The sequence below is a fragment of the Podarcis melisellensis genome, assembly GCF_964234715.1.
Source record: "Podarcis melisellensis genome assembly, chromosome: 6".
Taxonomy (NCBI): domain Eukaryota; kingdom Metazoa; phylum Chordata; class Lepidosauria; order Squamata; family Lacertidae; genus Podarcis; species Podarcis melisellensis.
In genome coordinates this window covers 12585657-12598588 of record NC_138538.1, presented here as the reverse complement: position 1 = coordinate 12598588, position 12932 = coordinate 12585657, and the positions used below count along the sequence as shown (strand labels likewise).

The 12932-nt window shown below is 38.6% G+C and overlaps 1 protein-coding gene across 5 annotated transcripts in view; it reads right to left on the bottom strand.

Annotated features, from left to right (window-relative positions):
* SYCP2 (synaptonemal complex protein 2) overlaps positions 1-12932 on the bottom strand; it is a 47197-nt gene that overhangs the window by 5242 nt on the left and 29023 nt on the right. For 4 of the 5 annotated variants that reach the window (XM_081916609.1, XM_081916612.1, XM_081916610.1 and 1 more), the window contains exons 29-40: positions 12664-12715; positions 11816-11981; positions 11272-11336; positions 10526-10705; positions 9542-9743; positions 7535-7758; positions 5080-5253; positions 4314-4404; positions 3750-3890; positions 1890-2020; positions 349-443; positions 169-268 (exon numbers count right to left, since the gene is read on the bottom strand). In XM_081916609.1, coding sequence (XP_081772735.1) covers positions 169-268; positions 349-443; positions 1890-2020; positions 3750-3890; positions 4314-4404; positions 5080-5253; positions 7535-7758; positions 9542-9743; positions 10526-10705; positions 11272-11336; positions 11816-11981; positions 12664-12715 — 1621 coding nt within the window. Of the gene's footprint in view, positions 1-168; positions 269-348; positions 1780-1816; positions 2021-3749; positions 3891-4313; positions 4405-5079; positions 5254-7534; positions 7759-9541; positions 9744-10525; positions 10706-11271; positions 11337-11815; positions 11982-12663; positions 12716-12932 lie in introns of those variants that run through there. The other variant, XM_081916613.1, reaches the window with a different exon arrangement.

The following is a 12932-nucleotide window of genomic DNA, read 5'->3' as shown; positions in this document are numbered from 1 at the left end:
CAATAAAGGGCTATCTTCTCACTTGGAGCCTGCATCTTTTTCCGTTAGGCTTCTGGGAGGGATACCTCCAGTTTTGAAACTGGTTCATAAGTACTTTTAAATGCCCTACATTCAAATCACAGCAAGTAATTCAAGTAGTTTAATATTTCTGTGAGTAGAAACACCTACTGAGAAGTCTTTCTCCATATTTCTCAAAGCCTGTGAATCTTTTTCAAAACATTCGAGCTCTTTCATGAGACAGGAATGAAGATGTTCCAACTGTTTGGTCCTGCAAAAATACAAAGAAAAAGAAAAATACACAATACATGCAACAGAACATTCATTTTTGAGCAATTATTCAATACACACCTGCACTTATGTAACTCACTACTCATTGCATCCAAATGCTGGTGAGTTGTTTTCAATGACTGCTTTGTAAAATTGTCCATTCTCTTTGAGCGGCTCTAAAAAGAGAAAACAAAAATTATGTGCTGTCAATTCCCACCCCTTCCATATAAGAACCACACACCATTCCTCTTGAAAGGTTTCCCAAAACGATGCTTTAAAAACCAGAACTCTGAAAAAAATATACTCCAGCTGCCATTTTAAAAGATTGCATGAAAGCAAAGTGACAGATTTACCCCCTGGAAGCATTTCATAAGCAATGACAAGCACATGGAAGGCCAGAATATTCTGTACTAGAACACAGACAATGAATTCTCTTTTCTCTCTTTACCCTGGCCTTTGACATCTGAGATATGTCTTTTCAGAGCCTATCCTACTCCTGTGATTGTAATCTGCATTAACTGTTTGAATTTTAAATTGTTGCAACCTGCTCGGTCACCTGCTGGTGAAGGGCAGGTAACAAATTTAGTAACAACAATTCTGCTTACCCTCTTTGGTGGGTGGCATGGCGGCATCCCACTGCACCCAGCCACCTCAGCCAGATCCCCAGGAAGCAGTTAGAAGCTCTCCCACTGGCCGGAGGAAAGGTAGAATTGAATCCAGTTGTAGATTGGCCAATAGCAGCTAGGCCAAGAGGCGGACACTCTGAGGGGTGGGCCTGACTGAGTCTGTCATAGGAATTCCCTCAAGGCTGCTCCCAGGGTATTTAAAGAGTGCAGCTTCCATGCCTGGCACTATGGTCTTTAGTTAAACTGCATCCTACCCACCATGGGGGGGTAATACTATTTTGAGCTTGCTATGGATTACGATCGGTTGCTGTATTCGGGGCTGGGGGGGGGGAGTTGTCCTTCAGGTCAATTGGCTGACCTGGGGGTTTTGCCTACCTCATAGCAATTGTCACAACTTGGGTGGATAAGGCATTCGGTTAAGCCTTAGTTATTGGTTCAAAGGGATATTGTAAGCCTTCTGCCTACCCCATCAAGGGAATGGGGTATACTGTTAAAGGGATCCTGGAGGAGGTGCTCCTGTCAGGATGCCCATTCGGGGGCTAGGGCCACTGCACTCCTCAAAAGGCAGTCATCAACCTATTTAATGAATGTCATAGGGCTCCCTCACCAACGATTTACCCCTGAGGAGAATCAACCAACAGGCAGGATTTGGCCTGAGCTAAAGCCACTTACATATGTAATCGATAAAGCTGTGGCCGGATGTGAACCAAAACGATTCTTGTCACAAGTGGTCATTTAACGCTGCTGCAGGGTGGTGGATCACAGTGCCTGGGCACGCAACAATAATGATATTTACAGAGGACTTCTTGGAGAGCAGGATAACTTCTGCTGCTATCTGGAATATCCCCCTTTGTAATCAAAAGCAACCCACAAGTCTATATGTAACCTTCTTCTTAACAAGATTTAACAAGGCTATATGTAACCTTCTTCTTAACAAAACTAAATATTCTACCAATAAAAGGTGTGCGATATTAGGGATAAATAAAGAAGACTCGCCTGTGTTTTCCTGGCAAACTCCTTGCAAACCTTCTGACACATCATCCCTACACTTGAACTGTCAGCACCCCAGATTTCTCCATCAAATGTAGACGCATCATTGATGGACAAAGGAGACATGCTCTCAGAAACTAAAAAATAAAAAAGATTTATGTATCATGATTCAGATGCCATCTATTATATACTCCTATCACTATGGATGCACTTCCTAAGATATATGGTGCTTATTCAAATAACTTCAATGACTGCCCCTCCCCATATGAACTGATTTAGACCCTGCAATCATAATCTGAGGCCCTTCTATGTGTGTCCACTCCATGAGAGGTCTGGAGGGTGGCAACATGAAGATGGGCCTTTTCTGCAGTGATTCCTCATTTGTAGACTGCTCTCCCCAGGGAGGCTCACCTGGCGCATTCATTGCATATTTTCAGGCATCAGGCAAAAACTTTCCTCTATAACCAGGCCTTTGGCTTTTAACCACCTGTGGCCTTTCAGATGTGGATCTTTCTTAAGGTATTTGCTTTCTCCTTTGGTTATAATGTATCTATGTGGGTATTTTTGTTTGTGTGGTTAGTTGTAAGTTTCTTTGGGCTGCCCTGGGCAAAATAAAGTGACTAACAAAATAAGTAAATAAATAAAATCTTAACTAACAGCAACCTAAACACTGTTTCACACACAACAATTTATTGGTATGTGCATATACGGTATATGATAAAGTGTAAAGATCGTGCAAATGTTAGATTGTTACATTGTTAGAAATGTTACATTAATGACCTTAATGCATGGTGCCATACATATCAATCCAAGACCTGATCAAGCCCAGACCTGCTTAGCTTCAATGTTACCCTAAGCCAATTTTGTTAACATATCCCCATTTTGGAAACATATTGCCAATCGTGACTTTCCAACATATGTATGAAATAGATGGGTATGTTACATCACACATAGCAGCAAGTTTCCCCCCTTATATTCATACAGAAAAACAATCATATGAAAGGCATCCAATAGAGCCCGTTTAGAAGTTCAAAGAAGTAGAGGAAAAAAAGCTAATACTGCTATGCTCTTCAACAAAATTTGCTGGGAAATTCAAATGATCAATTTGTATTTGCAGAAGATGCTGTTCCGCCTTTCATCATAAGGTGGCACTGTATATCAGAAGCATTTGACAAAGACTTGGACTTCTAATTCTAAAGTATTCCTCTTGCAAGAAGAGGAGTGTGTGTTTGATGAAACTGACTTTTCCAACAATTCTTTAATCTTGCAGTAAACCATTCTTAGGTTTTCATTTTGAATTGTAACCATTCACTATGTATTACGATAACCACAGCTGTGAGTGTAATCTATGTATCTCACATGATGCTATGATGTAAAAATGCAAAATTACAAGGGTATTTCGAAAATATATATTAAGAACACATGCACTGCAACAGCGATGGTCAGAGCAAGATAGAGTTACGAGCACCTATATAGTTTTCTGACACTCCCTGTCAAATAAGGAGGAGGCACTTAATTCACAGTAAGTTTCTTCCCTATTAACAGAGACTTCCAGTTGGGATTCCATAACTACTTTACGAATACCCAAGGCCTTAGAACTTCTGGTGCCCCCCCTTCTATTTCAACTGAATAAAACTGCTTTAGAAACTCTGCCCAGTTTCAGAAGCCATATAGCTAGGTGTGTGGGAGAAATATATGTTATGAGCCTCCTTGAGCTAATAACTAGTTCAGTGGTTCTTCAGAGCCCAACTTTTATTATTTTACTTAAATGCCTTTTAATATTACAGATGAAATGACTGAGATGGGAAAGTTGAGATGTGTGTACATTTTACACCATTTCAAAGAGCAACTTCAGCTCCAGCTGACCTTTACAAGTGCTATTGTCTGCTTTAAATAACTTTCTAGGGAGCAGCTTTCTTTTTCTTCCCTCTCTTTTAACTCCTTCATCAGAATCACTTTCAGTATCCTCCTGGTACAATCGTTTGAAATTAGTATGTATTGTAGGTCCTAAGACAATATTTAAACAAATGTTATAAACCACAGCAATAAAATACAGCATTATATAGTTGTGCTCAATTCAATACCTAAACAGCATGTAAGGGTGCGCATATCACAAGACACAGAAGTGCTACATAATTTATTTCTGCAGCTCCTTGGAGCTCAAAAAGTTCATTATATTTAGTTTGCCATGAGAAAGGGGGCATATAGCAGTATTCTGACAAGAAAGAAAGTGCCCTCGGGAATAATGTAATGATTTGCAATCATCCACTTAGAAACTTAGCGAGCCCCAATTTTCAAACAATATGCAGCTACTTGTTTTCTCAGACCATGTAAAATAGACAGCAAGAAATTAAAGACTTTCCATTGTCTACATAGCAAACTGCAGATCTGCTGTTTATCTTTTTTTTTCAGAAAGCAAAATTTACAAACCAGATTTATGTGTGTTAGTAAGAGGTTCCGCATGCCATAGTTCTTCCTCACTTTTGCTAGGTGTGGATAATTGAGATGGAGATGCAGAACCCTAAAAATAGTTGCATAATGTTAACCAAATGTTAAACCAATTTGTAAGATTACCTTAGATTAAGCTAACATGTGAATATTTAACAGACAACATAAATGAAAAATTGCCAAAAATACAGTTGCTCCAATACTTTAAAATTAATTTTCAACAGTTACGCTAATGTGCTTTAGAAACATATGGCATAATCCAGCTACAGTTAAGCACTTTTAAATTCTATAAAATGCTTAAATATCTCTCATTGAAATAATTGGAACTAAAAAATGTTGGCTGGATTGTGTCCTGTGAGGCCCTGCTGAGATCCCCTTGTATTCAATAGGGCTCACTCCCTAGCAATTGTGTTTTGAATTTCAGTCCAAATGTAGTTTTTAAAAGTATGGTATGTAGAAATAAATGTTTGCTGGGCTTATAAATTTCAAAGGCAAATAGCAAACAGTTTGTGCCTTTCATAAAAACAGGGGGAAATGTAGTATAGTATTTAGAATTTGCATTGGCCTATTCTTTTTGACTGTTTCCACAACAAAATGTTCAATCTGAAACAATGAAGAAATGTATTTTCAAAAAACAATAACTACTAGAATAAAAGAACAGTAACTACAAGAACAATAACTATAACAATAACAGCAAAAGAGAACTATTTCGCCACCAAACACAACAATTGCATTGGATATCATGTACCTCTTTCCCATTTTTCACAAGGTTTTCAGAAAGATCTTTCAGTTCTATATCAGACGATCTGTTTAAAGAGTAATTTTGCATGCTAATTGCTTCAAGAGTGCCATATTTGTCTGCTACATCTGCTTTTTGGACACTGGTGCCTTTTCTTTTTGTAGTGGAGGGACTAAGGTTCAGCTACAAAGAAAAATGGTTTTTGGTAAATGACTCTAAGGAAAAATACACATGCAGATTTTTCCAATGTGTAAGATCACTGAAGGTTGCAACCTTCAGAAAACTGTTAACCGAGAAGCTTGGTTCAGTCAGAATTTTGTACATGCCTTGGAACTATATTTTGAATGGCTCTGAGCAATGAGTGCAGTACTATTTGAAGTAACATAGAAGGCAACACTGGTTTAAGCAGACTTCATCTCATAGTGTCAGCTATGACTAGAAAGGATAGTACAGAACCTTTGTTGTATCTTATGCAAGCATACATACTTACTTCCTCCAGTAAGTATATTCCACCAATAACTAGATTACATCTAAATTTGCATTTCCTGGGAAAGTGCCACTTCCCTTCATCATGAGACACCTCAATAACCTCATGCTGTTTTTTGATTGTCCAGAGACCTCCTGAAACCTTCCTGTCACTCTGCAGTGGGAAAGTTTTATTGATGTCTGGTAATGACTCAGTACTTGGAAATAATTAACACTCAATATCGCTTGTGTCTAGAACTCTCTTTAAGCCTGACAGGAAGCTTCTTTCCTGTAAATGCATATCTTGCTGATGCCCAAACTGTTCAGCCTTTTGCCCAGAATACTGCTTTACTCTGCTCTGTTTCAAACCTGCTCCAATGGATGCTGGTAGGAGACTCCTTCAACCTTGGCTAGATTTCTTATCCTTGCCTTCCTGCTCCTCAACCAAATGTGCTATTTTATTTGGAATTAGTCAGGCCCCTTGTGGGAAGCTCAAGCCAATTATTCCAAAAGGAAAGCTTTTTCTAATTCTGGAACTGTATCAGGCGGGTTCTTATCAGTCTTCCCCTCCTAACTTAAGCAGGTTGAGAGCCTTCTAAGAGAGCACAGGAACTTTACTTTGCAAGCTTAATGTAACTGTAAATACCCCAAGACAAATCAAATGATTTGATGCCAGGAACCCTGGACTCAGTTGTGACCATGTCACTGCAGGTCAAGGTGAAATTCAAGAAACGATGTCTTCCTTCCCTGGGATGTAATTATTAAGGTTACAGGACATGTAATATGGGTTTGGGTAATCTGTGCAACTTGTAACAACTGTCTTGCTGCTTTACATGTCTGTACTGGTACTTCAAGCAGCAAAGCCATTTTACTTATTACTCGCCACTTATAGCTAAATCTTTGTTTTCTTGATAATTCCCCTAATTAAGAAAGACTGTGTTGGCATTTCTAAATTGATAGTAGCATAGTGAAATAACCACTGTGGTGTGAGACTGTCTCCAGATAAAAATAATTCAAAGTTGTGCCTCCATTAACATGTGGTAGATGAGGGTACACATGTATGTGTGAACAGACTTATGAGCAAATTCAGTAGTAGGCAGGGGGTAAGCCCACTGAACTCAATGGGGCTTACCTGACCAAATATGCTTACGACTGTGCTGCAAGTATATATGGAAAATCAGATTAATCAAATAAAAACATGAAAACACCATAGAAAAAAAATCACTCCCTTCCTTATATACATATACACAATATACATATATTGTGACCACTAGAAGGAGAAATGAGATTAGAGGCTTTCCTATACTGTATGTTACACCATTAATATTTTAGCAAAGGCAAAGTAAAGACAGCTGTAGTAACCGGCTTTGTCTAATTACTAGGGTATTTTTTGCTGTGAACCACCTTGAAATCTATGAATGAAGGACAAAATACAAATATAATGAATAGGAAGAATAAGAAGGTTGTAATCCTACGCACATGACATTGGGAGTTAGCACCACTGAAGTCAATGGGAGTTAAAGGTAAAGGTAAAGGTACCCCTGCCCGTACGGGCCAGTCTTGCCAGACTCTGGGGTTGTGCGCCCATCTCACTTAAGAGGCCAGGGGCCAGCGCTGTCCGGAGACACTTCCGGGTCACGTGGCCAGCGTGACATCGCTGCTCTGGCGAGCCAGAGCTGCACACGGAAACGCCGTTTACCTTCCCGCTAGAAAGCGGTCCCTATTTATCTACTTGCACCCGGGGGTGCTTTCGAACTGCTAGGTTGGCAGGCGCTGGGACCGAGCAGCGGGAGCGCACCCCGCCGCGGGGATTCGAACCGCCGACCTTTCGATCGGCAAGCCCTAGGCGCTGAGGCTTTAACCCACAGCGCCACCCGCGTCCCAATGGGAGTTACTTCCTAGCAAACATGCATAGGTATGGCCTCTACATATCGAACTAATAGTTTTTAATATAATATCTGAATTAAGGTAATTCTTTTTAAAAATACTCCATATTTACCGAAGGAACTGGACTTAAAACAGTTGACAAGTCTTCAGATTCAAACATCTGTGTCTGGTCCTTTTCAGGAAGCTGCATTAACTTATCCATTTTCACTAAAGCAGACACATTGTTGATATTGCTCAAGGATTCCTCCTTTTCAGGTGTGTGAAGCAAGGATGACAAAGATGACCTTCTCTCTGAAATATGATCAGGAGATTCCTCCCTTGTTCCCTTCTGCCAGCCTAAACAAATAATAAAGGCATAATTCAACATATTGGTTTGTTCATACACAGCATCTGACCACTGAACACTTAAGAATGTGCTCGTGCAATTATCAGGCTGTGAACTCTCCTCCCTAACCTCAACCCCCATTCTAAATTTCAACTGCATATTCATTTTACATTCTACTACAAACTCATGAGGGAAGGGAAGCTATGGCATGATGAATATATGAAGCTATCTAACATGCAAATCAACCACTCATTCCTCTAGTCTAGCCCATTTTATCTTCTAGCAGGCAGCAACTCTCCTGAGGCTCAGTCAGGGATCTTTCCCAGTCCTCTTTTGAACTGGAGATTTCTGCGATCTCAAGCATGTAAAACATGTTCTTTCATTTTACAGAAACACAGCAAGCAATATTATAACACTGAATACCATCAGTCCATCTGGTTCATATGTTAAACCTTATTTTAAAATAAAACACGTTCTAATGCAAACAAGCAGCATGATAGTGTGTGATGTTCAGTAAGTATTCGATTTCCTTCTCTCCCATCCCTGCCTTTGCCATGCTGGGAGGAAACAAACTAGAGCACTGGGTTACTGGAGTATGTGAACCACTCTTGTGATTTGCTTCTTTCCAAACAAGCCACAAGTGGAATCCAATTACTGCTTGTGGCATGTTTAGGTGCAACAAACAATGAGTGATGGCTTGCTCATAATGCTAAGCCAGTACTTTGGATACTTTCTTCCAGTGCGACAGAAGCAGGGAAAGAGAAAAGTGGACACTGCTGAGCAGTGTGCACCAACACTCTGCTTCTGCATCTAAGGCAAGCGACTGACTGGTAGTGACTGTCTAGGGTTTAAGACAGATGTCTTTTCCAACACTACCTAAAGATGACTAGGACTGAACCCAGACTCTTTTTTAATGCAAAGCATGTGCTCTGTCCATGAGCTATGTTCATTTGCTATGCAACAATCACCTTTCTCCAGTGCATTCCTTGACACAGAATTCTTTTTTTGCAGTTTTCTAATTGTTTTCTTCCATCGTTTTTACTCACCAGACATTACACTTTTCATCAGAAAAGCACAATGACTTAGCTAGACTGTCAGTAACAGAGTGAGTGAATTTGTTATCTCCTGTTGCTCTCTTAATTTATCAGATCTAACTTCTAAGTCTGGCAATTCAGAGGTAGCAGGAAAGAAACAGTAAAGAAAGTACAGTACTATAAAAATATAGAATTACTTGAGTCTAACAGATACCCAGTAGCTTTTGGAGGGTAGCCTGTGTTGCGTAGGTACCAGTAAAATATCATTTCCCCTTCAGCATAAATTGTAGGTTTTCAGCAGCTCTCAATTATTCTTAGAAAGTCTGCCCCCACCGCCAGCCTACAGAAATTGGTTGTTTTCTCTGAAGTGGAAGGCAGGACTGCTTCTAGAAGAGGAACATCAAGCCATGTTCTCCAAATTAAGGCATCTAACAAGAGCTATTAATAGGTGTCTATCCATCCAGTGAATAGTTTCCTGATGGTGCCTCAGCTGCAGAATCACAGTGTTAAGAGATGTATGGCAACAAAAATCACAAAAAACTTGCTGGGTTTCACTGTTACAGTTTAATTTTAGTTATACCAAAACTGTTAAATACTGTGTGTTATAAATGACTGTTAGGGTTTTTTTTTTGTATTTTATGATTATATAATTTTATAATGTTTTGATTCTTTGTTGTATCAGTATGCATGTATTTAAGTTTCAGTATTTACTCAGTATTACACACAATAACAAATATACAAGTAAAAATATAAAACTTACCTCTCAGTGTCTCAAAAGAAGGTAAGCTCTCAGACGAAGACAGTGGTGATAACTCCATTTGTTGTTTCGGCACATTATCTTTTGATTTAGTGGACTTTTTTACTTGCTGTACCTGTTTTATTTTGGTCACCTCACTGGAAGCAACACACTCTTGTACCTTTGGTTGATCGACAGCTTTGTTTTTCATACTTTTATGTTCTGGCTGGAAACACCAAAAAAATAATATCTGACACATTTCACTAGATACTAAGCACACTGGAGATTTTATGCTGGAAACAAAATTAATAATTAAAATATTAATTCAAAAATATTGGGCCGGATTCACTTAATGAGCCTCATCAGTGGAAGCCCTGCAAAAAGACTTCCACTTGTACAATGGGCTTTTCCATCCTTCCCCAAAAAACTGATTTGGCAGGGGTGTGTGTCAAAAGGAACCTCCAGAACAGCACACAGGGCAAGAAGAAGGGGGGAATCATTCTATCTGGCAAACTTAAAGGCTTGCACTGATGGAAAACACATCACGGAGTGACACGGAATTCCACTCAGTGTTTTGCCATTAGACAAAGTAGGAATCCAAGAGTGTAACTGTATTTCTATCATGCTATGCTTGCCCTAGTATTTTTCCTGTAGCATTTCAATTTCTTCTCCTTTAGCCTGGTACTAATATTCACAGATTTCTCTGCCTTTTATGTTTCCCTTCTCCTGGAACTACAATCTATCATGGGCATTTATTTGGTGCTTAAAACAACACTAAATTTGTACAATTACAAATTCAGAGTGCTAGGGAGAAATGGGATCCTTACACTCTGCTAAAAAAATGTTTTCTATTATTATATTATTACAGCTTGATTGTTTAAGATCAGTTCAGATAAGGGCATTTCAACATATTTACAATTATTTTTAATTTACTAGGGAGTCTTTAAAATGCAAACTCTAACAGAATCTAAAATAATTAATAACGCTGCACAAAAAACTACAACTTACACGTTCTTTTAAAATGTCTTTCTTTGTTAAGTGTACTGATTCCTCTTCACTTTCAGTTGATGAATCTGAGAGTTCTTTATAACGTTTTTTGGCTAGTGCTGCTTTTCTGGGTTGTCTTGATCTGGTTGGTGCTGCTTTCCCCACAGTATCATTATCACATTGACTGGTAGAAACTGGTACCTTTATTTATTCCAACAATGTATGAACATGTTAGTGATGATTGATTAATTATCTGGCCAATGAGCACATTCAGAATTTTGAGGAAGTGACATGGGGGCCAACCACAAAATGTGAGGTCTGTGGAGGGCATGGAATAACACAAAATGGCTCCCATATCTAAAACAGTCTTTGGCATGTCGCTAGTAGCAGGAAAGTATAACTGAAGTAACGGGAAAAGGGCAGGAAAGGCTAAGGTGAACACAAGCAAAGAAAACTAAATCCTTGCTTCTACCCCTTTTTAATGGAGGAGAAAACAGGCAAATCAATGCGTGGAATTCATTGAACAGAAAAGACTGGCAAATCTTGAGTAAAGATAACAGGCCAGAATGGGAGTTCAAAGAAATTATAGGTCTGCTTCAAGCAAGGCAGAAAAAATGAAATAAAAAATGGCCAAACAGATCCTCCTTATATTGCACAGCAAACTAAATCGACTTCGCTTATGTGATAAGATTATTTATATGTCTTGTCATATGGAGTGACTCAGTATTAATGCTTCTAAGATATACAGATTGAAAGTTTTATCATACCTTATCATTTATGGTTTTCTTCTGTTGAGGTATTTCCCCCATGCTTGGTGATACAGAATATATATCTAAAACAAAACAAAACCTTACAACATCAAGTGCAAAAGAACTTCATTTAGGCCAATTATATTCTGCTTCACTACTCAGAACAAATTTTAAAATATTTGATTCATATGTCATTAAACATGCCCTAGATCCCCTCAATGTAGGTACTTATAGTCATTTAAAATGTGAAATCAGAGTACCATTAATGAACAGGAACCTGTCATTCCTGATCTACAAAGTTTGTTCCAGTGGTGTATATTGAAAAGTAAGCGATATACTATTTTCATATCTTACCCAATCAAGAAACAGCAAAATATCACTAGTTTCCCCCACTAAATCTGTCAGGGGAAAATGCAATATCCAATTCTAGAAATTCATCTGACATGTTTTAAGTATACTCCACTGAAAGTCTACAAGACAGCAAAATAATAAGACATTTACTATCATAGAACGAAGTGAAGATCGTTACAGCTATAAAATTTGTAATATATAGATTGCGTACTTGTATCCAGCGTTTTAGACTTCTGTTTTCTGGGTCTGCTATAGTCAACCAGCTGCAGTTTAGGTTTTCTATTTGATTCTCTTAGCCAGCTAATATCTGTCCTGTCATCTCTATATTCTGTATCTGTGTCACTGAAAATGTGCTTCTTGTTTTTATTAGTTCTGTTCTATAAAATAAGAAAACACTGATAAACCATTTACTGACATTAAATTTGCAGGAACCTTTCCAGCTAAATTACTTATGACTGAGTTCTTAAACAAGTCAAACACTGAAGACAACCAAAACCAATGAAACTAGTTTGCCATGACTGATTTAAGCCCAGTGGTTGTCAAAATAGCCAATTATGATCTTGGGTAAAATTATTTCCCAACTGTCAACGAGTAGCACTCTCATCGTAACTTAACACAGCTTAGCTAACACCATATTATAGCAGAAAAGGTGGGTAGGGCTAAGAAAGTTGGAAATACAATGGCTCCCCCCTTGGCAAATCCTCATTTCTTTTATGGCAGACCAGAGGGATGAAGTTCCCTCTCAGGTCTACCCAAGTTAATTCTACCCTTCTCTCCAATTAGCTTTTTTGATTGGCTAACAGAAGAACAGAGTGGCTGCTTTGCTCCATGCTAGGCAGCCATTCATTGCAGCTGCAGGCCCCTCCTCATCTACTTCCAGCACACAGAAAGGCTCCCCATGCAAGAAATCTGGATTTGTGAGTATATTAATCTATGGATTACATTCATGATTTGTAGATGGCTTTTTGCACCCCTTATATAATATATTTACTGAACAAACTGTTTTAAATATTGGGGACTTTTAATTCTTCTTCTTTTGTATTCCTGGTCCTTAAATACCTTCTTATCTTGCTTCTTTTGGATTATAATTTCCTCTTTATTTCCATGGTTCCTGAAACAAATATAAAGTAAATCATGTAAAAATTATAGGTACTCTATTTGGATTAATTTGTTTTTTGACTACTTGAATGTCTGGAAAATCTTATCAAGATACAACAGGTGTCCACTATCTACACTTCTGGAAACAACTGAATATATTTTTGTTCCAACAAGCTTTCTCGGGTGGATAAATGGGTCTTTGCTACAAGTGTCTGTTTTAGTTTTGTTTC